Source organism: Bombyx mori, chromosome 18 (genome assembly GCF_030269925.1).
Source record: "Bombyx mori chromosome 18, ASM3026992v2".
Taxonomy (NCBI): Eukaryota; Metazoa; Arthropoda; class Insecta; order Lepidoptera; family Bombycidae; genus Bombyx; species Bombyx mori.
Genome location: NC_085124.1, coordinates 1,287,450 through 1,310,431, shown reverse-complemented (window position 1 = coordinate 1,310,431; position 22,982 = coordinate 1,287,450). Strand labels below are relative to the sequence as shown.

At 37.3% G+C, this 22,982-nt stretch overlaps 1 protein-coding gene and 1 long non-coding RNA gene across 2 annotated transcripts; both read right to left on the bottom strand.

Moving 5' to 3' along the window:
* Positions 1-6,730: 6,730 nt before the first annotated feature.
* LOC101736974 (uncharacterized) lies at positions 6,731-20,907 on the bottom strand. Its single transcript, XM_021347833.3, has 6 exons — positions 20,703-20,907; positions 17,755-18,403; positions 14,937-15,127; positions 13,983-14,187; positions 12,881-13,423; positions 6,731-7,256 (listed from the first exon to the last, which is right to left on the bottom strand). Exons 1-6 carry the CDS (start codon positions 20,718-20,720, stop codon positions 7,000-7,002), a joined length of 1,863 nt encoding a protein of 620 aa, XP_021203508.1. The 5' UTR covers positions 20,721-20,907; the 3' UTR covers positions 6,731-6,999.
* On the bottom strand, positions 15,557-16,880 carry LOC110385151 (uncharacterized). The gene is made up of 2 exons (XR_009975489.1): positions 16,773-16,880; positions 15,557-16,667 (listed from the first exon to the last, which is right to left on the bottom strand). It is a non-coding gene; the product is annotated as an uncharacterized LOC110385151 (long non-coding RNA).
* Positions 20,908-22,982: the final 2,075 nt, after the last annotated feature.

Genomic DNA, 22,982 nt, shown 5'->3' with positions numbered 1-22,982 from the left:
ACTGAAAGAAGTCGATCGCTAAAGCGAGATTTTCGGACGCGGTCGGAGGGCAAGTCGCGGGAGAGGGACGAGTCGCGGGGGCGGGACGAATCGCGGAGGAGGGAGTTGTAGCCGTGTTCGTGTACGGCAGCGGTTTCGCCCAGGCCGAGACACTGGGCACCGCCGCCGGAACGAACGCTGGCTTAGCCTGCGACGCAGAGGGTGCCGAGGCTTTGATGTCTGGGCCGGAAGCTCGGAGGCGGTTTTGGCGGGCGACGCGGCGATTTATTTTCGGGGCTCGGGGGCATCCGCGGTAATTTGCGGGGTGACCCTGTGTTCGACACAGGACGCAGCTAGGCGGTTCCGTCGCGGTTTTTTGATCGCGAGTGCATAGGGCCGTGGCGTGATCGCCTAAACATTTGACGCATCGGGGGCGCGCGTGACAGTTACGGGAAGAGTGCCCATACAATTGACAGTTATGACACTGGCTAGGAGTGCCTTTTTTATGGGGGGCTTCGACAGCGATACCAGAGAGCCTGCAGACGGTCTGTGTGTTAAAGATTTTCTTACCCTCGGGGGTAGGCTGGAGAGCGACTAGAACCATATTATATGGCTCCCTACCGCGACCGGTGTGCATACGGTGCACAGAATTCACTGGTAGGCCTTGTTCTAACAGGTCGGCTTTTACGAGCTCTACATCTAACTCTTTAGGGATTCCGCGTATTACAACGCGGAGTTCGCGCTCCTCCTGAAGCGTATAAGTGTGGAAGCTTATACGCTCCTTACGGAGGTAAGAGGTGAGGGCCCTATGGTCATCAGATGAATGCACCTTTATTTGGATGCCGTTCGCGAGGTTACGGGCATTCGTGAAATTGATATTTTTGGCCTTAAGGGCCAGGGAAACTCGATCCCAAGCTGCCTTCTCTTGAAGGATTACCGGAGGAGGGGACTGGGTTTTATTTTGTGCCACCGGACGCGGCGACGGACTGGCACGGGCTGGAGGCGCAACGGGAGTCTGGGGGCGGGGGCGCGACGCGTTCGCGGCTTTGCTAATTTTAGCGGCCGCGGGAGCTCGAGACTCCGCGGCACGCTTCTTACCCTTTTGTACCAGGGTAAATCCATCCGTCGATGAGGCGGGGGCGAGGTCGAACTCCATCTCCGAGTCAGAGTCGGAGGACGAGGAGGCGGGCGCCGGTGACCTACGAGCAGGTGTTTTGGAGGGCGCGACGGAGGCCGCGGATGATCGCACAGCTGGAACGGTGGCCACGGCGGACGACGCAGCAGTTTTACTCGCCAGTATAGGCGACGCGGGAACGGCAGGCACGACGGAGGTTGCGGTGCTCGATGTAGAAGCTTTGCACGCAGGTACAGGCGACGCAGGAGCAGCGAGCACGGCGGAGTCTTCGAGAGAGCTCGCAGTGTGATTGGCCTTGAAAGCCAGAAACTCTGAGGCGAGCTGTGGATGACGAAGTCGGAGGAATTCCGCGAACACAGCGTCCATGATCGCTGAGTGCCCAGGTGGGGCGGCCCCGGGTCTTGAAGACACTCGCCTTGCGGCGAGGCCCCAACTTCTCGGACCTGAGCGGTTCTATTGAACACAGGTGGCGATGCGGCACGATTACTACAGGACAAAGAAAAAACACAACAAAACGGAAATAACAAAAAGAAACAAAACAATTAAACACTTCCAGGAAAGCAGTTTGTCGGCAGATGTACCACGAACACAGAAATAACGAAAGGAAACAAAACAAATAAAAACTTCCAGGAAAAAACACTTGGTCGGCAGATGTACCACGAACACAGGCCGCGCGAACAATGGCCGGGCTAACAAAAGCCGGGCGCACAAAGGCCGGGCGATCGAGTGGTCGATGGGCACGTCCGCACGAGACGGGTGCCTCTATCGGAATGAGTGCTAAGTTGCGTCTCAAACTGTGACTATGAGTTTCATTACCTAACTACTGGCACTTTAAAGCAGTTAATGTTGGAATCACTACCTATGGTATCGAACGGGTTCTTGCTACCGTTTCATCTAAACAGTTTCCCCTTCAACAGCCTTCAGCAACTCCATTTAATGCTCCATGTTTTTTTTTTTTTTTTATTGCTTAGATGGATGGACGAGCTCACAGCCCACCTGGTGTTAAGTGGTTACTGCAGCCCATAGACATCTACAAAGTAAATGCGCCACCCACCTTGGGATATAAGTTCTAAGGTCTCAATTATAGTTAGAACAGCTGCCACACCCTTCAAAGAGCAACGCATGACTGCTTCACGGCGGAAACAGGCGGGGTGGTGGTACCTACCCGTGTGGACTCAAAAGACGTCCTGCCACCAGTAAAAAATGTTTCAACATAAGTGACGGCATTCGTATTGCTAAATGTATAGGTTCTAGTATCTCTTTAACACAAGAATTCTAAAGTGTTCATTATCTTATCTAAATAAAACATTCGGAGAAGTCTCTAGTAATCGACAAAAGATCTCATATTTTCTTTTTACGTTTAACTTTGTCTATTTATGAGTAAATAAATAAATATAGGTATTATCTTGTGCTTGTTCAGATATTACCCAACGTAACTGTATAGATAACTAGCGACCTGCCCTCGCTTCGCTTCGGAAACATTAAAACACACATGAAACCAAAAAAAAAAAAAAAAAATTAAAAAAAGTAGCCTATGTTCATCAGGGACAATGTCGGCTTCTAATGGAAAAAGAATTTTTCAAATCGGTCCAGTAGTTTCGGTGCCTATTCGAAACAAACAAACAAACAAATCTTTCCCCTTTATAATATTAGTATAGATTATGGTTATGTGTTACAAAGAAAAAATCACTTTACAAAAAGCACGGATCAGAATTCCCGATAGCAGTTACTAAGTACAGCTCTATAAAACCCACAGAGGAATCGCTTCGCTGCTATTGACAATTGCTTTAGGACAAGTCGTGCTCAAACCGTTTTCAGTCTTCCCTCTCAAATATCAAGTCTGATTCTCCTTTGTAATAGTCTGAAAGGCTTTGAAAGTCAGTTTTGAGTGCAGAAATCTTAAGTGATATCAAAAAGTCAGTAATAAGGTCGGATCTGAGATTTTACAGTTACGAAAATCAGCTTTATCAATAGGACATTATGTTCATTTTCATGTACGCAGTTATTTGGATATTCGATTTTATTCAGGGGATTTTATTTAAAGAGTAGTTTCCTCTATTGGCTTAAGGAGAAAGGCTTTGAATCTTTGAAGAAACCCTTGCTTTTGCTGTTTAATCGCGCGCAAAAGTAAATTGATAAGTTTCATCAACCTTTCACCCCTTTCGAGAATTTTAAGTGTAGGTTTTTTTTTCTCTGTAGTATGTTTAATATATTATAGTATAGTATTCACATTGAAGATAGTTACAAGATAGTTTCTTACAAAGTATTTTAGCAGTGAATTAAAAATAAATTTTGTGCCATTCAGATCAAAATATCCGTTGTCAATCATTCGAAAAAATTAAATGAAGGTATAATTTTGTAAATGCATATTTTGAACTTTTGTGAATGCTACTGTTTCAAGAAAGCACCGGGAAAATATTAATAATAATACAAAAAATGTTACCGGTTCATCCAAATTTATTTTATCACCTTCAAAGAATGCTTTCAGAAACTATAAAGTTTATGCCAACGATGCCAATGATGAGATTAAAAATGTTTTGATGATTGGATTATATCATCAAAACATTTTTAATCTCATCATTTTCTCGGAATTGAGATCGGCTCTCGCTGCTAAATTTCCATTGTCTTTTACCGAATGAAAACCATGAAGTGGTGATTTGTATTTATTAAAAATAACAAAGTTGAACGAAGTCATATCTGGTGGTTGCTCGATGTTACTTGTGTTTTGGTGAAGCAATCCTTCACAGTGTTGGCCTTGTGTGAAGCGCCTTCACTTAACGTGGTGCAAAATCCAAGAATTGTCTTCTACAAATCTGGCCTGGTCGAATTCGATCTCTTAAATGCCGCTTACCACTGAAATAATACTAGATGATGACCGAATTATAATTTGCGTAATTACTGGTGGTAGGACCTCTTATCAGTCCGCGCGGGTACCACCACTCTGCCTATTTCTGCCGTGAAGCAGTAATCCGTTTCGGTTTGAAGGGTGGTGCAGCCGTTGTAACTATACTTGAGACCTTAGAACTTATATCTCAAGGTGGGTGGCGCATTTACGTTATAGATGTCTATGGCCTCCATTAACCACTTAACACCAGGTGGGCTGTGAGCTCGTCCACTCATCTAAGCAATAAAAAAACATATTACGAGTATTTGTCATAGATTCTTTAAGTAGTGTTGTGTTTACTCACTTCAGTGATTGGTGGTGAGCCTTTCAATATTTTTCGATCCCTTTGAGTAAGTCTTATTCGTATTCAGAGCACGATCTCAATAGCTGTTCTTGCACAAGATATTGGCAGCGGTACTTGTAGACTCATTATGTTCCCAAGCGAGTAGTTTTTTTTGGAATGCGTGTGAAATTTATTGCAGACATGTAAATAGGTTACTAGTGCTAATGGACATCATGGTATGAATGCCATCACCTACTTAGAAATATACTGGAGACTTAGTTGGGTTTTCACTTTTCGTTTAAGTATATTGTCATAAACTGAAAGGAATGGCAAACTATAGGCAAGGACAGAGATCACTAGAAAGGATTGCAGGAGGCCTTAACTCGAGGAGGGGTCCATATCCAATTACAAAAACTAACTCTTACTAACATTTAGACATTATGCAAAACGTTAATAATTAACTAAACATTAACCAACTAATACTGGATTTGCAATGAAAATTAAGGATAAGGAAATACAGGCTTATTCATTTCATTTTCATTCATCTATATATTAATACGTGAAGCAAATACTTTGTATCCCTTTTTACGAAAATTGCGCGGCCGGAGGAGTATGAAATTTCCCACACTTATAGAGTATATAGAGAAGGACTGCAGAATGTTAATATTTTTTTAAAGTATGAATTAAAAATACGTTAAATTAATAAATAAAAACATTACACACACTTACATGTATTTGGCACACACACGCATGCATAATGTTTTGTTTATGGTCAAACTTTTCTTATTGCTTATAGTCTATGGTCAAAAGTATTGTTACAGTAGATATTAAAGGTGTTTGTCTAAAGTGTAGTCTTAGCGAAATCTGTAAATAAAGAAGTATAATGTTCTTTGACAATAGAATCATAATACGTAGTGTACAAACTTATAATTTCATTTAATTATAGTCGAATTTCTAGTATTGTCATAAAAACTAGTGCAAACAATTAAAATATTGATTTTGAATCAAAGTTAAAAATTATTAGTTTAGGAAATGATAAACGGAATTCTTAAATGGTATAGTTTTATTTTTACATAATTTCATTTATCATAATAATTTTATATTATCAATGCTATTACACAACTTCGTTTTATTGTAAATCTACACTACATCTATTCGATCTCAATGTTTTAATATCTCTTAATTTCTCCATTAATCACTTAAATACATATTGTAGACGACATCAAACTTTTTAACTTAAAACTTTTTGCGAAAATAGAAATGCTTACTTCATTTTCCACAGACACAATTTTTTTTATTATTTTTTTGTTAAATTAATAAAGTAAAACATGATTTAAAAACTAAAATCGGTTTGACGAAACTACATCGCAATTGGTCATAAGAAACGAAAGAAAAATTAGTTAATCAGGGCTTCGTCTCGAAATATATCTCCTTCTCTTTCGCTCGTTGGATTGAGCTGATAGTGACGTCACAATTCGGAATATTCATTTATATTTGTTGAAGTGAAACTTCTTTATCGGCGTTGGAAAAAAATTTACCGTCACATTTTTCGGTTACGCGTCACATTTTTCCGTTACGCGCCATCTTTTTTGTATTCATGTCTATGATAATAAAATCCTTTTGTTTAAACTTTATCTAATTTAACTTTTTTGTATTCATGTCTATGATAATAAAATCCTTTTGTTTAAACTTTATCTAATTTAACTTTATTTAACCAATTTCTAGAAAGTTGCATGTAGACCATTTTTCGAAAAATAAGGCCATAAAGAAGTTTCACTTCTTACGTGTGTACACTAGTACACGCACACATTTTTTTGAAGTGAAACTTCCTTATCGGCGTTGGAAAAAAATTTACCGTCACATTTTTCGGTTACGCGTCACTTTTTTCCGTTACGCGCCATCTGTTTTGTATTCATGTCTATGATAATAAAATCCTTTTGTTTAAACTTTATCTAATTTAACTTTTTTGTATTCATGTCTATGATAATAAAATCCTTTTGTTTAAACTTTATCTAATTTAACTTTATTTAACCAATTTCTAGAAAGTTGCATGTAGATCATTTTTCGAAAAATAAGGCCATAAACAAGTTTCACTTCTTACGTGTGTACACTAGTACACGCACACATTTTTTATTTTAATTGAATCGACTGCGCACCAATCTCGTAAGGTCTCCGTTTTAGTAATTCATTAATAATTTCTAAATTTACTCCCATATTAAATTTAAGATTAGGTAACGTTTTCTTGAAAACAATAAAAATTGGATTGATGTCTCTCGGTGAAACATCTGAAATATTTTCTCATCGAAAATTCGTAATATTGCTTTATTCTTATCTATAATTCTTTCAATAGTTCGGAAAGTCAGATTTTATTTTTAACTTGACGTTTTTTTAATGATGTGATTCTCAAATCTAATACTTTACTGCATCATTTATTTTGTCTGCTTTTCAATTTTCTTTTAAGTTATGAGAAACCAAAAAATCCTATTATTTTAGGTACATGCCGCTGATTAGCTCAGCAACTACTGATATGTAATTTGGTCAGATAAATGAAATATATTATCGTTAGATAAAATCGACCTAGGTAAACTTTGTTCGTATGTCCTGAACTTTTATTTATAGAGATTTGTAGTTGATTTGATGACGAATGGACCGATATCGCTCATAGTTTGGTCTGATATCATAATCTGAGTGTCGTGAGAGAAATATATCTCTCAAGTCTCAAAAGCTCAAGTTCATCGCATCGTCCTGGTTAAAAGATACTTCCTTCATCATAGAATGCTGTTCAGCAGAATGGGAGCTTCTTAAGCTTGATACTCCGAATTTACTCCTCAATGGAGGTCTACCTCTAATCCGGCCTTCGTACTTATGCTTCTTGTGGTTCAGAGGGCTGGTGTCAGGATCGGTCATGTCCTGGCACTTACGTTTGGACGAGGAAGAGTCCATTGACGATTCGGACTTGTATGGGGTTGTTGATGCTGAAAGAATGGTATTGTATTATAATGATAATAATAATATAGCCTTTTATTCAGATCTCTTAGTACAATGAATTTTTAAACTTATGTAAAATCTAGCATTAAAATCTAAAACTTAATAGATATGAATAAATTTAAACTAATATTTGTTGCTTGGTTATCTTTCCTAGATCTGTTTGCCAGTCGGCAAAGGCCTCCTCCAACCTTTTCAGGCAGGAGTCACATGGAACAGAGTGGCTCAAGAAAGAAAGGTATTGTATTAGTAGTTTCTTATTTTTATTGCCCTTGTAGGCAGCCGAGCCTACGGCCCACCTGATGGTGAGTGGTTACCGTCGCCCATGGACGTCAGCAATGCCAGGGGCAGAGCCAAGCCGCTGTCTAAAATAGATACGGCAGCCAAGTTTAAAGTAAAATTAAGATGCCGCTTGGATTACAATGTCTATACGTAACATAAATTTATCATGATTCATCAACAAGAATAAAAGATAATGGATTTAGAGTTATGTTGTTATAAATCTGTGCAAGAATCTTGAATAATGAAACTTATTTAAGCCTCAATGGCATTGAAACAAAAACTATCTCAGACAGGAACGAAATAGAACGATAAATCAATGGTTTACATAAAGAAAGACAAGATATTTTTTTCCGTACAAAATTATACGGTCAAAATCTAAAGTAAACCTTAAAAAAACTTTTCTCATACATTTCAAACTTTTGGAAGTTAATATATTTCCAGCATCAAATTTTCATTTTGAAAATAAAAGATTCTGCCTATCGCCTGAACTTAGTATAAAGTGGCTGATTTTTTGAAACGGTAAACGCGAGCCCCTATGCTATTAATATTCACGTCAGGACATAAAAGTTTTGGCATAAAAGATTGCTGTTCAAGAGCTAAAAAGTTTTATGATGAGGAAAGAGGGAAATTTAAGGTATTTTTCTTGTAACAAATAAAAAACTAACATCCTGGTTTATAGGTAATTCAAGGGAAAAAGTATAATTGGTAGAAGTAATACTTGTTGTAGGGCCTTACTGTACTCTCTGCTCTGTTTCAAGGGTGTGCAAGGGTAATTGGTGTTCAAAGTAGCCAAGATTTTGGTAGACTTTGGGCAAAAATAAGTACCAAAGCTTAAAGCTTTTTTTTATTGCTTAGATGGGTGGACGTGCTTACACGTAGCCCACCTAGCCCACCTGGTGTTAAGTGGTTACTGGAGCCCATAAATATTTACAGCGTAAATGCGCCACTCATCTTGAGATATAAGTTCTAAGTTCTCAGGTATAGTTCCAACGGCTACCCCACCCGTCAAACCGGAACACATTACTGCTTCACGGCAGAAATAGGCGGGGTGGTGGTACCTACCCGCGCGGACTCACAAGAGGTTCTACCACCAATGTCCATAACAATGCATGGTGTGGGATATTGTTGTGCTATGAACTATATACTATATGCTATTATATTATAGCGTAGTCTGAAAACTTCTTAATACCAAAGTAAAATGAAAACTATATAAATATAATACAATTGGATATAATTTGAGGTCTAGATAATAGAGGTCCTACTACACATTTTTATAATGAAATCTATTTTTCTACATAATGTCATTGACAAAAAGACCACCATATAAAGTTATACTGAGATTCATTTTTTTTTTTGCGTTTATTCATTTTTTCCTTCATATTTAACTTTCCGTGAGTTTTTGGTGACAAAAATGTTAATACATCCTGATCCGGACACCCGGAAACGGAAATTTCAAATAAACTTGCGAAGCTCCGTGGATGTATTGGTAGAGGAAGAGTGAGGGACCATCATTGTGCTTTTTTATTAGCTTCAATAAAAACAGATTAGTTTAAGCGCTCAGGAATTCGCGTTCTCAAAGAAATATTAAATCTAGCGTAGTCATAGAAACACAACTGTACATTCAACAATTCTCATATTTTTAGTCGAGATTCAGTATTTAAAAACGTATAAAAACAATGCAATATCTTTCTTCAAGCACTGGAAGCTTTAATATTAATTTAATGTAATTAAATTAAGATGCCAAGAAATATATTAAGAAATATTACATTTCTTGCAAAATTATTTAGGGGAAAAATTCTACGTGGAGTTATAATATTGAAGTTGGCTTGTCTTTGAGCTGACTTTTATTAATTTAACGCATAGTTGGTTCAATATTGCTGCCCACCTTAATATGTACTTGGCCGGAATCTTCAGTAGCTTTGGAGAGAATTTAAATAGGCTACGGTCCATCAGCGAATCACACCGCTCAGTGTATTCTTTGTTTTGTTATTTTGTTGTTGACATACCCTTAATCTAAGTTACTAAGTTTAAAGATAAAAATGGCCAATAATATAAAATTGAATTGCTGTTCGTTAGTCTCGCTAAAACTCGAGAACGGCTGAACCGATTTGGCTAATTTTGATCTTGAATTATTTGTGGAATTCCAGAGAATGTTTAAAAGGTAGATAAATATGTAAATGCTCGGAATTAAATAAAAATAACAATTTTATTTTTCCTTTGATGTGTCCCCCTACGAACGGATTTCTTTTGTTTGTTTTTAGTTTATTTTATACAAAAGTTTAGGTCTTTTATTTATCGATTGAGTCACAACGAATTCTGCCGGGTCAGCTAGTGACCAATAAAAATACCGTCCTTCCCAATCTTTTTTTTTTGGATTAACACGTTGACTGCCGCGTAGGTCACCGGTGACCTACGCGGCGCACTGGAGTAGTTATGTCGATTTCTGTTACTAAGCGCCTGGATAGCCTAACTTTGCCTTCTTTTGTTTAGTAATGTGTGTTTTAAACTTTTAGGTCTCTTAGAAATACTTTACTGGTGGTAGGACCTCTAGTGAGTCCGCGCGGGTAGGTATCACCACACTGCCTATTTCTGCCGTGAAGCAGTAATGCGTTTCGGTTTGAAGGGTGGGGCAGCCGTTGTAACTATAATTGAGACCTTAGAACTTATATCTCAAGGTGGGTGGCGCATCTACGTCTGATGTCTATGGGCTCCAGTAACCACTTAGCACCAGGTGGGCTGTGAACTAGTCCACCCACCTAAGTAATAAAAAAAAATTAGATCCATACAGTATCTTCGGATTCGTCTTTCCCAAAGTCTACTCTAGATATTCCGGGGCCTTAGTAAGAAGATCGAAGAGATAAATCTACTTACATAGTTACTTCTGTGCGCCGCGTATATAGAATATCACCGCTTACTTGGTGAAAAACAGTTACCGAAGTAATTGATATAGAAACACATATTGAATGCTGCACAGGATAAGGGGGGACAGTAGGAGCTATTGAAGGCTATGGAAGTCACAACTGTATTGTAACAGGATTGTCTCTTCAAAAGCATTACTGTTTCGCAGCAAAAACAGGCAAAATGGTAGTATACCTGAACCTTCGGGGTCACAATAGATCCTAGTCATTTTTAGCATTTGTTTGGTCATGACCCACGATAAAACTTTTGTAACGCTTATAAAAATTTTTTAATTATTTATTCGATTGGCAAAAAAGTATTGTTAATCCACTAGTTTCTTCAAACTAATACAATATACATGACTTTGTGTAATCTAAGTTGTATCAGTGATGATTTAATAAGTTAAGCTTGTAGAAACAGTTTTACGATACCTACTTGAAACACGTTATCAAAATCATATTATACAAAGTTATTTCTTTAAGATTTTATGTAACGCACTTGGAGGAAACCCTACCGGCTCTCTTCAAAAGCAATAAAAAACTCATCAATTCACAATAACCATGACATTGGCAGAAATACAACGTTAGGCAGCAATCAAATTGCCAGTCCCTTTGTCCAGATTATATGAAATTTAATGGCCACAGAGTTTTTGGATTGTGTCCGATTTGTTTAGGATTTCATTGCTCTCTGATAGCAGTTCTTTTTCAACTAAACGACCCTTTTAGAAATAAATGACCTGTGATTTTTACTCAAGTGGGTACAAAGCTTTTTGGAGTTTTTTTTTGTGGTACTACGATTTAAGGTTGATTTTGAAGCATTTAGGAAGTAATTTGATTACTTAAGGAATTTCTTGTTAATATCGATGGAATTAGACTTAGTTAAATATTCACAAAGTCTTTCTAGAGCTAAATCTACATTGGCAGATAAGAAAGCGAAGTTTCTTATGAATTTATTTTTAATCTATTAATTACTGGTGGTAGGACCTCTTGGGAGTCCGCACGGGTAGGTACCACCACCCCGCCTCGTGAAGCAGTAATGCGTTTCGGTTCGAAGGGTGGGGTAGCCGTTGTAACTATACTGAGACCTTAGAACTTATATCTCAAGATGGGTGGCGCATTTGCGTTGTAGATGTCTTTGGGCTCCAGTAACCACTTAACATCAGGTGGGCTGTGAGCTCGTCCATATATCTAATCAATAAAAAAAAAGGTAAATCGCTTCTCTAGATTATCTTGATTATCCTAATGAGCTTTGACAACCCTATCCCGAAAGCGGAGATATTGACAAAGACGTCTTATTTGTGCAAGTACTATTTAAAAAGGTAAGAAGGTGTGTCAATTTTACAAATATGTATGTAGTAAACGGTTAATTTGCCAACACAATTAAATTACGACCGCAGAGGCATGGGGTTCCCACGTGACGTAATAAAAATATACACGCAACATGACTCTTCAATTTGTCGGCAAAAAAGAACGGCAGGTTTTGCAGTTTTTTTTTTTAATTAAACCAAATTTTAATGTCTGTTCTGTGTATTTTTTCTCTTTCTGTGTTTGTAGTTGCCTATACACATTGAGAAGAGTGACTATTTTTCTTTCTAGATTAATACTAGATAGACAAAGCCCACGACCCACGTAGTATTATTAAGCGGATACCTTAGATCCTAGACATCAGTTGGATGTTGCAACCATCACATACGACCAGTCTAATTTAGATTGTAGGCTTTCCCAACTGCCAAAGCAGCAGTAATAGACTCATTCACCTTGTATACCACGTATAAGATTAATACCGTAAGAATTTGTATTCTTGTCGTGAGAATTTCCTCACGTTATATAAAGAATATGAATACATGAAATGAAAGCTGTGCCTAAAATTGTCAGTTGTTTATCTACAGTTGGAATTTTAATGAAACACGACTAGGTTGAAGGCGCAACAAATATAAAGTTAACGATAAATTTAAAGCTCAATCAAAATAAAAAGGGAGTGCTCTGAGGAATTGTTTGATATGAGCCCCTCATCTCCTTTTCATCATCGCACCTCCCGCCATCGGAACCACTGCGTTCATCGACAGTGCGTTTCCAGAGGTATTTTTTGCCAAGTACCATTCGGCTATGGAATGAGCTCCCCCACGGTGTTTCCCGAGCGCTATGACATGTCCTTATTCAAACGAGACTTGTGCAGAGTATTAAGCGGTAGGCAGCGGCTTGGCTCTGCCCCTGGCATTGCTGAAGTCTATGGGCGACAGTAGCCACTCACCATCAGGTAGGCCGTATGTTCGTCTGCCTACAGGGGTAATAAAAAAAAAAACATGAAAAATAAATTGATCCATTACCACACTAAAATATTAAATGATAATACATAATTTTAAATGAGTGTAAAGATGCAGTTCTCATACCAGTCCATTAGGAAATGAAACGAGCCCATAAAACAAGGGAATTACCTTGTTCTCCCCAAAAGACATTTTTCACTGCTTTGGCGACAGTCGACCAAATGTTTTCTTTATTTGGTTCTAAATTCTCAGCCTCATCATCATTATCGGCTTCAGCAACATTTCTAAGGTTAAATTTCTTCTTTGTAATGGTAAATTTAAATTGTATTTCAGTTTCGTCATCGGAAGTTCTAAGAATATTGTTCAGGCAGTTTTGCAAGGATCCAGCTATGTTGGCTGTTAATGCCGTTAAAGCTGTGCTCATGCCCAACTGTGGAGAATCTGTACATGTTTTGTATGATTCGTCACTATCCCTTGAATAGTTTCCATCGATTATCGGACTCTCTTCTTTGAAATTAATAGCTCTAGCTGGCAAATTTGAAGGTTCTCCTACGGGTGGGGTAGTTTCTTGAGGTTTCTCTCTATTGGTTACAGGAGTTCTAGTTAAAGTGTAACCCTGATTCTCGAAACGATTGATCAGAGCTTGGAAACGTGGGTTGTAGCAGAAACGTTTTTGTGGACCCGGGGTCAACATGCGTTTCGGTTTTCGGAACACTGAAATTATGAAAATTATGAAATAATAACATATTAAACCCTTAGAGTTCGTGATTAGAGAACGGCCGTCTGGTGTAGTGGTAAGTGACATGGTCATCACACAAGGGGGTCGCGGGTTCGAATCCCGCCAAGGGAAGATATTTGTATGATAAATATAATTGTCTTTTCCAGGGTTATGGATGTATATTAAATATGTGTATGTGTATAATAAAAATCTTATATTTATTTCCGTTATCTGGTACCTGTAACACAAGTTCTTTACGAACTTATCACGGGACCAGTTAACGTGGCGTGATCGTTAGTAAATATTTATTTATTTATTATTATTATTTATTGTATAGCCTCCGTAGCTCTCAGTAGCTCTTAGTCTTTTACGGTAGGCAGCGGCTTGGCTCTGCTCCTGGCATTGCTGAAGTCCATGGGCGACGGTAACCACTTACCATCAGGAGGACCGTACGCTCGTCTGCCTACAAAGGCAATAAAAAAAAACAACAATTGTCTGCAGGAGCTACTTTCAGGTGATTTTTAGTTCTTATAAACAATTTTTTAGATCAATTACCCCTCTTTAGTTTAGGTTCCTGTTGAAAAACCGTATCGTCAGCAAATTTAACCTTTTTAGTTTTGCTCGAAACATCAGTGTTATTGGAATCCTGAAAGGTCACGTGTTTTTCTGAACTATCTTGACTTCCAAGCTTCAATCGAGTGCCAGTGACAATAATACTTTTAAGTTTAGGAGGCACAGATTCAGATTCAGATTTCGAAGGCTGAAATAGAAAATAGATAAATAATAAGTATTCGGACAGTAAGTAAACAACTAGGATACCTTAGACATAAAATATGTCTGTCGTGGAGCATTTATATTATGAATTTGTAAAAGCATATAAACATATTAAGTACGTTATGTTACGGTATTATGACTGGCTATCATCACTTATGAATATTTGCGATATCTATACTAATATTATAAAGAGGAAAGATTTGTTTGTTTGTTTGTTTCGAATAGGCTCCGAAACTACTGGACCGATTTGAAAAAATATTTTTCCATTAGAAGCCGACATTGTCCCTGATGAATATAGGCTACTTTTTTTTATTTTTTTTTTTATTTTTTTTTTTGGTTTCATGTGTGTTTTAATGTTTTCGAAGCGAAGCGAGGGCGGGTCGCTAGTCAGTAATATTGCTGTCCATTGCTGAGGACACATTCGTACCTCGTTTTAAGACATCGTGCTAGCGCTCCGATAATACCGATTTAAGTATAATTCCAAAGCCAGGTGGTATATGGCGAAAATTCTGTTGAAATACACTGTGATGAACGCAGTGGTTCCAATTAGAATGGGAGAATGGACTCTTCTTTTATTGTAGGATGCGTGATGGTATAATAAAAAAAAAACCTCAGAACACTCTCATAGAACGTATTGGTTTCAGCCTGAGGTTTGTAATGTGCTTTAATCAAGATAACTCATCTGCTGACGTAGACTAAAATATCTAAAAATACCTGGATAACAAGTTCAATAACCTCATTTCCTATACTCTGTGCAGGACTCTCTGTGTTTTCAATTTCAGATAGTGGTGAATCAGCTCCAGGATCTTTGAACAGTGACCAACTACCAGCGATCGGATGTGTCGGAGTACTTGTGGTCACCGTTTGGGCCAATTTCATCAGATTTAGTACATGAGAAGTTGGTGTGGTCATCTCCTTTTGTTCTTCTGAAATAACAATTACTGTTGTTGGATATTGATAATGAATGTGGTTAACAGATATTTCTGTATGCAAAGTCAACTCTTAAAGTCGGTTTGTATTCTCTTCAGTTTCCAATGGAAGAATGAATATATCGACGGCAAAAAGCAAACCTGCTATAACCCACAAAATGAAAAATGTTCACCAGAGGCAAAAGAAAATTATTCATTTAAAAAAAAAAAAAAATCTCCTAAACTATAAAACTTAGAAGTATTATTTTAATAACCAAAATGTATTTTTTTGTTTTCTATCAAGCCGAATACTAAGATTTTACCAGAAGTAAGTTTTATTATGTGTTTGTGTTGGTTACAACAATAGCAACTTTTTGTCTGTTACGTGAATTTGCTGTAAATGAAGCATATAAATGTATGGGAGACTCAAAATCAAACATTTATGCGTAAAGAATATTTGATGTAATTACATAAACCAATAAATTATCTGTGTCAATTCTGAAGTAAATGATATTCTTGTGTATAACTAGATGCATTTCATTTGTCGTTACTGCTAGAAATACTGAAAGGATGGTAAAACATAACGCTGTAACTATGGAAATTTATTTATTTTGTGAGAACAAAATAAAATATTTATCTGGAAATTATCTGGAAAGAACAAAAACAAAAGTTTATGTATGTTTTGTGAACAATAAATGTTGAATAAATAAATTATTTTAGGGTAAATTAAAAACATTATAAAATATCATAAAATCAAAATGTAATCAGTTTAACAATTTTTAAATCAATTTGCACTATCTATTTCTTGTATTTCTTCTTCATCTGTGTCCATTAAGTAATCCTTTGCAGTAATGCTTACTTTTAAATTTTTGTATTCTGCAGCAAACCTTGAAGGAATTATGTTTTTATTGACTAGACTCGTTAAATCCTTGTATTTTTTGGCAGATATTCCTAATGCTGTAGGGTATAACATATCCTTCAAACAATTTGTATTTTTTAATGGACTCAAAGGAATTGTTATGGTTTCTGCGTCAGGTAACATTGAATTTTTAATATACATCAAGTTGGGTTCTTGATTCTTGAAGGTAGCAATACTTAGTTTTGAAATTGATAGCTTTTGTTTTTTATTAAATGTAGAGTTAACGTCAAAACCAATGAAATCTTTTCCATTGAGTACTTCAACTTTGTATGGCTCTGGATCCAGACGTGCCAATTCCATTATAGTAGGCCATTGTGATGGTGCCCAAACGATACACTTTCTTATTTTAGTCTCAATGGTAGCGTGAACACTATCCACCGGCATATAGGTATGGCCAGGAATCAAATAATTAATTTGAATTGTCTTTATGTTCTTGCATTGAGACAGTGCGTAACGTATCATGCTAATCGTATTTGTTTGCGTGGATGTCTTTTTAGTCTTAATACTAGACACAAGAGTCAATTTACCATTTTCATTTTTATAGGTTTCATCTTTTAAAATGTTTATTTTTCCTCTTTTTTTGCCAACAGTAACATCCGGTTTTAGCGATTCTTTCCAATCAAGACGGCGTTTAGACATCTGAAATCAATTAATGTTTATAGTTATACGAACTTACTTTGCAGTAGGTAGGAAACTAACTAACATAACATTTTTAAATTATATAATAACAAGAACAATACTTACCTTTTAAAGTCACTCCAATTCCGCGAAGACACACAGTAACAGCAAATACGACATACCTTCCTGGGTGCCGCGAAGCGACTGAGCGACGCGGTAAGCCGCGACCAAGTGAGCGCGAGCGCGGGTATTTAATGGCAGTAAACGCACATAATCAACACAGTAATATTGTATTAAAAATGGCATAGATAACAGGAATCTAAAAACTTTTATGTGTTTATGTTGCCGTAATTAGCGATTGTCTACAATATCATAGCTGTTATTCTTGTAGTACACTACAAGGATCAATTGTTTATTATAAACTAAATGTCGTAAACGTGGTACCTTGCTAAAAAATAATATGCAATTTTGCTGTAAACCGCACTAACCAGCGTACAACGGTGCTGTAACTACAATGATTACTTTATTAGGAAAAGCAAAGTTGGTGTAAATAACAAATGCTAGGAAAATGCTGTTTTTCATGTTATTTACTTCAAGTAACCAGTTGTCTTTTTGAAAAAATAGGATTAATTCTATTGCTGTACAAAAATTTCTAATCGTCGTTGAGCCACGGGAATAGAACCATTCGACTGAGTTTTTTTTTCTGATTCCAAATATGAAATAAAAAAAATCGTGACTGATGTGGGTTACAGCAGGTTTGCTTTTTGCCGTCGATATTGACAAGATTTTTGTGATGCATAAGAGTCGCAATTGTGATAATTTTTATTAAACAACCATTGAAACTTTCAATATGTTTTTTTTTTTGCTATGATAGATGTACGATCTCTCGACCCACCAGATTTTAAGTGGTAATCGGAGCTCATAGACACCAACCACTTATATTATATATTATAATATACATTATATTTTGACGGATCGGTTGTTAAATCAGTAATGCTAAACAATAGCCGATTATGGTAGTCATTAAATCCATGAATGATGAATCCATGAGACATGTATTCAGCAGTGAGGCGAAAAGAAAAATTAAAGATGAGAAATGTAAACATACCTGTTTCATTTTCATTCCTCGATGGAGTGGTTTTAGTAACAGGAGATCCATCAACATTCCCATCATCTAGCGTCTCCTCATACTCTTCGACGACCTTCTGCCTCATCAGACTAAGCAGCTTCTTAACATGTGGAGTAGCCACCCTTTGTCTTTTTAATCTAGGGGTTTTACCAGCTGCTTCCGGGTGAGGGGTTCCAATACCTTCCGGTAGATTATCTTCGTCGCTTTCGCTAGATTCGTAATCGACTATATGTTTCTTTCTAACAACAGGGGTTATAACTGCTGTTCTATTGGCTTTAGTTTTAGCTTCATCTAAAACTCTTTCGTATAACGAATCAAATTTAACATCGACGTTAATTTCTTTAGCTTTTATTTCGTTTTCTTTAATTAACTCCGATATACTAGTACATTCTTCGACATTGATAAGATCTTCCATTCTATTGAATTGCTTGTTACACTTTTTGCAGTATAGGGGAAGATGTTCTAGGAAAATATGTTTTATGAAATCTTCAGTCAAAGTTTGTGGGTTGCAGAGATAGTTGGAGCCTCTGCAGATCGGGCAGTCGTAAGTCAAGCCGTGCACGAACTTTTCGTGTCTTTGGCGGCAGTCGCCACAGCAGAAAACAAGTTGACAGATCACACAGCAAGCCTGAAGAAGCATTAAGGTTTTAAATACGGGACATTATTTGTAAGCTGGATAAATTAAGGATTTATGAAAGATAAAAATACTTAGTCAAATAAAAAGCAATACTATTTCCAAATTATAATTTTTCTGATTTCGTTTCCTTTACGTACAGAAACATTTAAACTATAAGGCTCTAGAATCAGCATCTTGGGCTTTCTCAAATCGTCAATGTACATGAGATAGAATTGTCATCCGCTGGGCACTCTCAGAAATCAGAACCAAAAATGATGTCAGTGACAACATTTTTAGTTACTATTATTGGCCTATGTCCAGCATTGGACGTCTCTGGGCTGATAAGAAGAAGAAGATACAAAAATTATAATTTGCGTAATTACTGGTGGTAAGACCTCTTGTGAGTCCGCACGGATAGGTACCACCACCCCGCCTATTTCTGCCGTGAAGCAGTAATGCGTTTCGGTTTGAAGGGTGGGGCAGCTCTTGTAACTGAGACCTTGGAACTTGTATCTCAGGGTGGGTGGCGGCGCATTTGCATTGTGGATGTCTATGGGCTCCAGTAACCACTTAACACCAGGTGGGTTGTGAGCTGGTCCACCCAACTAAGCAATAAAAAAAAAAGATACATTGACTGTAACATTTTATGAAATAGACTAATTCATTTAAACTGCTCTCCTTTTTTCCCCCTACCTATTCATTGGCAGCCTAAGGGGCTATTCCAGCTATACTATAGCTGACAGGTGAGTGACCTGAGAGAATTTGCTAACACTGGCCCTAACAAGAGCAGTACTTCGCAGAATTTACGATTGGATCGGAATGGCGACCCACTGAGAAAATCCACCGAGAAACTCAGTGTACTAATCTATTCATCACTTCTATTTTGGAATAAAGAACTATTAATAAAGTCCCAAAAAAACTGTGGAAAATTGTAATGAAGTCGGACATGCATAGCGGTACACAAACAAATAAAAGGCACATGCATAATCTACTTAAATTAGAGATTAAACATTGTTCAACCTTCAAAAAGAAAACGCGGTGTGAAAAAAATATATAAATATTTTTCATTGAATCTTTATTTTAATTATTATAAAAGTCGTACATAAGTTGATGAAGAAACAGAAATACTGATGTGGCTTAAAGGACTTTGTTTCCAAGCCAGTAATTTTTATTAAAAAAAAAAAGATTGTCCACATTTGTCGTATGATCTAAATAGTCAATTAACCGTTATCTGATTTACTCGTTACCGTATTGCTTGACAAAACACTTACCAGTCATCTAATTAGATAGTCTAATGACTTTAGACCCATTAGAGCTGTATCTAATTAGTGTTGGCATAATAGCGTCTTATCAGTTTCTGTCACTAATTGACTACTTGACCCGTTTACGAAGGTGCAAGTAATTGGCATCTTTCAAGTGGTAGCTTTGGAGACAAGAGAATGAATGCCGAGTATGGGTGGATATATCTCAGTGACTGGTATATTTGAATTTAAGTTGTTTTAAGGCGTTTTTTGATCGGAGACTAGGTATCAGCAAATGGCATTATCTTTTAAAACCATACCCAGATTAATCAACTCCCTTGTCCGTCTTAATTCAACCATATATTTCGTTACAAAGGATGGTTGGTCATCTATATATATAAAAATGAATTGCTGTTCGTTAGTCTCGCTAAAACTCGAGAATGGCTGGACCGATTTGACTAATTTTGATCTTGAATTATTTTTGGAAGTCCAGAGAAGGTTTAAAAGGTAGCTAAATATGAAAAAGCACTCGGAATTAAATAAAAATAACAATTTCGTTTTTCCTTTGATGTGTCAAAAACGGACGGATTCCTTTTGTTTGTTTTAAGTTTATTTTATACAAAAGCTTAGGTTTTTTTATTTGCCGATTGAGGCACTACGAAGTCTGCCGGGTCAGCCAGTTATATATACAACTAGCTGTACCCGTCCGCTTCGCTGGGCATTTGAAATTAACATTATTATTTCTCACCCCCACAAAGACTCTCACCATTAACGCCCCCGCAACTGGTGTATAAAGTAAAACTCTCATATAAATATTAGCCTATCCATTAAGTGCATGCATTTTCTACACAGACACCAAGTTTCAAGTCAATCAGATGCATGGTTCACTAGTTATAACGGAACATTCGTAAGAACCACTGTAGATTTATATATTAGTATAGATAAGTCGACATTCGTGTTGCTCGTTTTAAAAAATCCGGCAAAAATTTTACAACGGTTCAACGTTAGCTCATCTAAAATATCTATGCATTAAAAATTCATAAAAAAATTATAATTCAAACATTACTTACCTTCGGGTCTGGTTTCATTTTTAATTCAATCGCCTCATTTTAAAATCAAACTTCACGAACACAACATAAACATTCATAACAACACTTTAAACTTAATAAACCTTATTTATTAAATTAAATTTGTAAAAACTCTCGAGAGTATCGTTTATAATTTTTATTACACACTTTAACTTCGCGTGTCGCCTTTTTTTCTCACTACCCACATAACTTTTGAGTCACTGAGGAGCACATTAATGCGCACATAATGACGTTTACACAATCAATAACTGCTTTAGAATTTTTTTTTATTGCTTAGATGGTTGGACGAGCTCATAGCCCACCTGGTGTTAAGTGGTTACTGGAGCACATAGACATCCACAACGTAAATGCGCCACCCACCTTGAGATATAAGTTCTAAGGTCTCAAGTATAGTTACAACGGCTGCGCCACCCTTCAAACCGAAACGCATTACTGCTTTACGGTAGAAATAGGCAGAGTGGTGGTACTCACCCGCGCGGACTCACAAGAGGTCCTACCATGAGTAATTACGCAAATTATAATTTTGCGGGTTTCATTTTTTTATTACACGATGTTATTCCTTCACCGTGGAAGTCAATCGTGAACATTTGTCGAGTACGTATTTCATTAGAAAAATTGGTACCCGCCTGAGATTCGAACACCGGTGCATCGCTCAACACTAATGCGCCGGACGTCTTATCCGTTAGGCCACGACGACTACAAAATTGTCGTTAATAGGTACATACATACAATGTCGCTTATCCCACCTGTGTGATTGGTGCGAGTTTTATAGCATTCTCGATCTCCTAAAAGTTAACTCAAAATAGTATGCAATTTGAACAGCGCCCCTAGCGGCAAACGTAGCCAACGTTCCAATTTATTTATTCCATACAAATTTGAGTTAACTTTTACGAGATCGAGAACTTTAAAAAACTCGCACCAATCACACTGGTATTTATTGAAATTATTACAACTGTCATATCAATACACAATCGAGTCTTTACCCCAATTATCAAGTAATCTTTTGTTAAGAAGTATACGAACGGGGTAAATATTGAGCCCTAGTTTTTTTATAGCATAGGTGGATGCACCAGTTCACGACTCATCTGGTGTAAGCTGGTCGCCATAAATGCAGCCACTTAGTTTGAGAAACGAGGATCAACCTTTAATTATACGTTTATCTCATCCTTCAAAGAGGACCGCACGATTCGCGGCATAAATGGTGGTACCCATGCAGGCTTACAATGTGCCTTACCAACAGTAAATGCTGATAGGAGATCGCGGTACATTAGTATACACAACTGCCCATTTTCTAGTAAATCTCTTAATCGCCTTTTACGACACCCACCGATAGAATTCAAATTTTTTTATTGCCTTGGTAGGCAGACGAGCTTACGGCCCATATGATGGTAAGTGGTTACCGTCGCCCATGGACTTCAGCAATGCCAGAAGCAGAGCCAAGCCGCTGCCTACCGTTAAGTACTCTCCATAAGCCTCGTTTGAAGAAGGATATGTCATAGCGCTCGGGAAACACCGTGGAGGGAAGCTCATTCCAAAGCCTGATGGTACGTGGCAAAAATAATCTCTGGAAGCGCACTGTGGATGAACGCAGTGACTCCAGGTAATTTCTGGACGTCATTGTAAAAAAGGATATGCGAGCGACGTCCGCCATGACACTTTTTCTCTTTCAAATTCCGCCGCCAAGAAGGAAGCAGCGGTTTATATTTCTTTGTATTCAGTCTTTAGTTTGTCATATTAGGACAAAAAAATATCTCAAAAAAAAAAAACAGTCCACGCTCATATACCACAACGCAACAGCTAGAGATGTGGTAGAACTAATCTAGGACGCCCAGCTAAATAATCATATTTTGAAGTCGATTACCGTAGAACATTTTCTTGGTCCAACGCAAAAATTATATTTACTTTACTGTTACATTATCGTTAACTTAAACAATGAAACAATAAATTTACTCAACAAAGAATATTCCCGGCGCCCGTTATTCGGTATCAAAAATCAACATGATGTAAAAGAAATCGTGAAAGCTTTTCATAAGCAAATACGTACACGTATCAGCAAAGAACGTATTTACCTTTGGGAAATCTTCCGCGGACTGACTGCGTCGATGTATCTCACCTTAGAATGATGAAAAATTATTTTCGAATACTATAGAAAACTGTGAAGGAATAGTTGATATTTCTTGAACGTAAAAAAATATGGTCGTAATACCTTTCCCTTGGAAGGCAGAACAATTAAATAATGTCTAACGATCTATATTATCTAAA

Excerpts from the sequence above, each read along its gene's own strand:
- LOC101736974 (XM_021347833.3), bottom strand. Across the intron at positions 14,188-14,936 it reads CACAGAGTATAGGAAATGAG|CCTTCGAAATCTGAATCTGA; the intron begins GTTATTGAACTT and ends TTTCTATTTCAG. Across the intron at positions 7,257-12,880 it reads TGTCTTTTGGGGAGAACAAG|CATCAACAACCCCATACAAG; the intron begins GTAATTCCCTTG and ends CCATTCTTTCAG.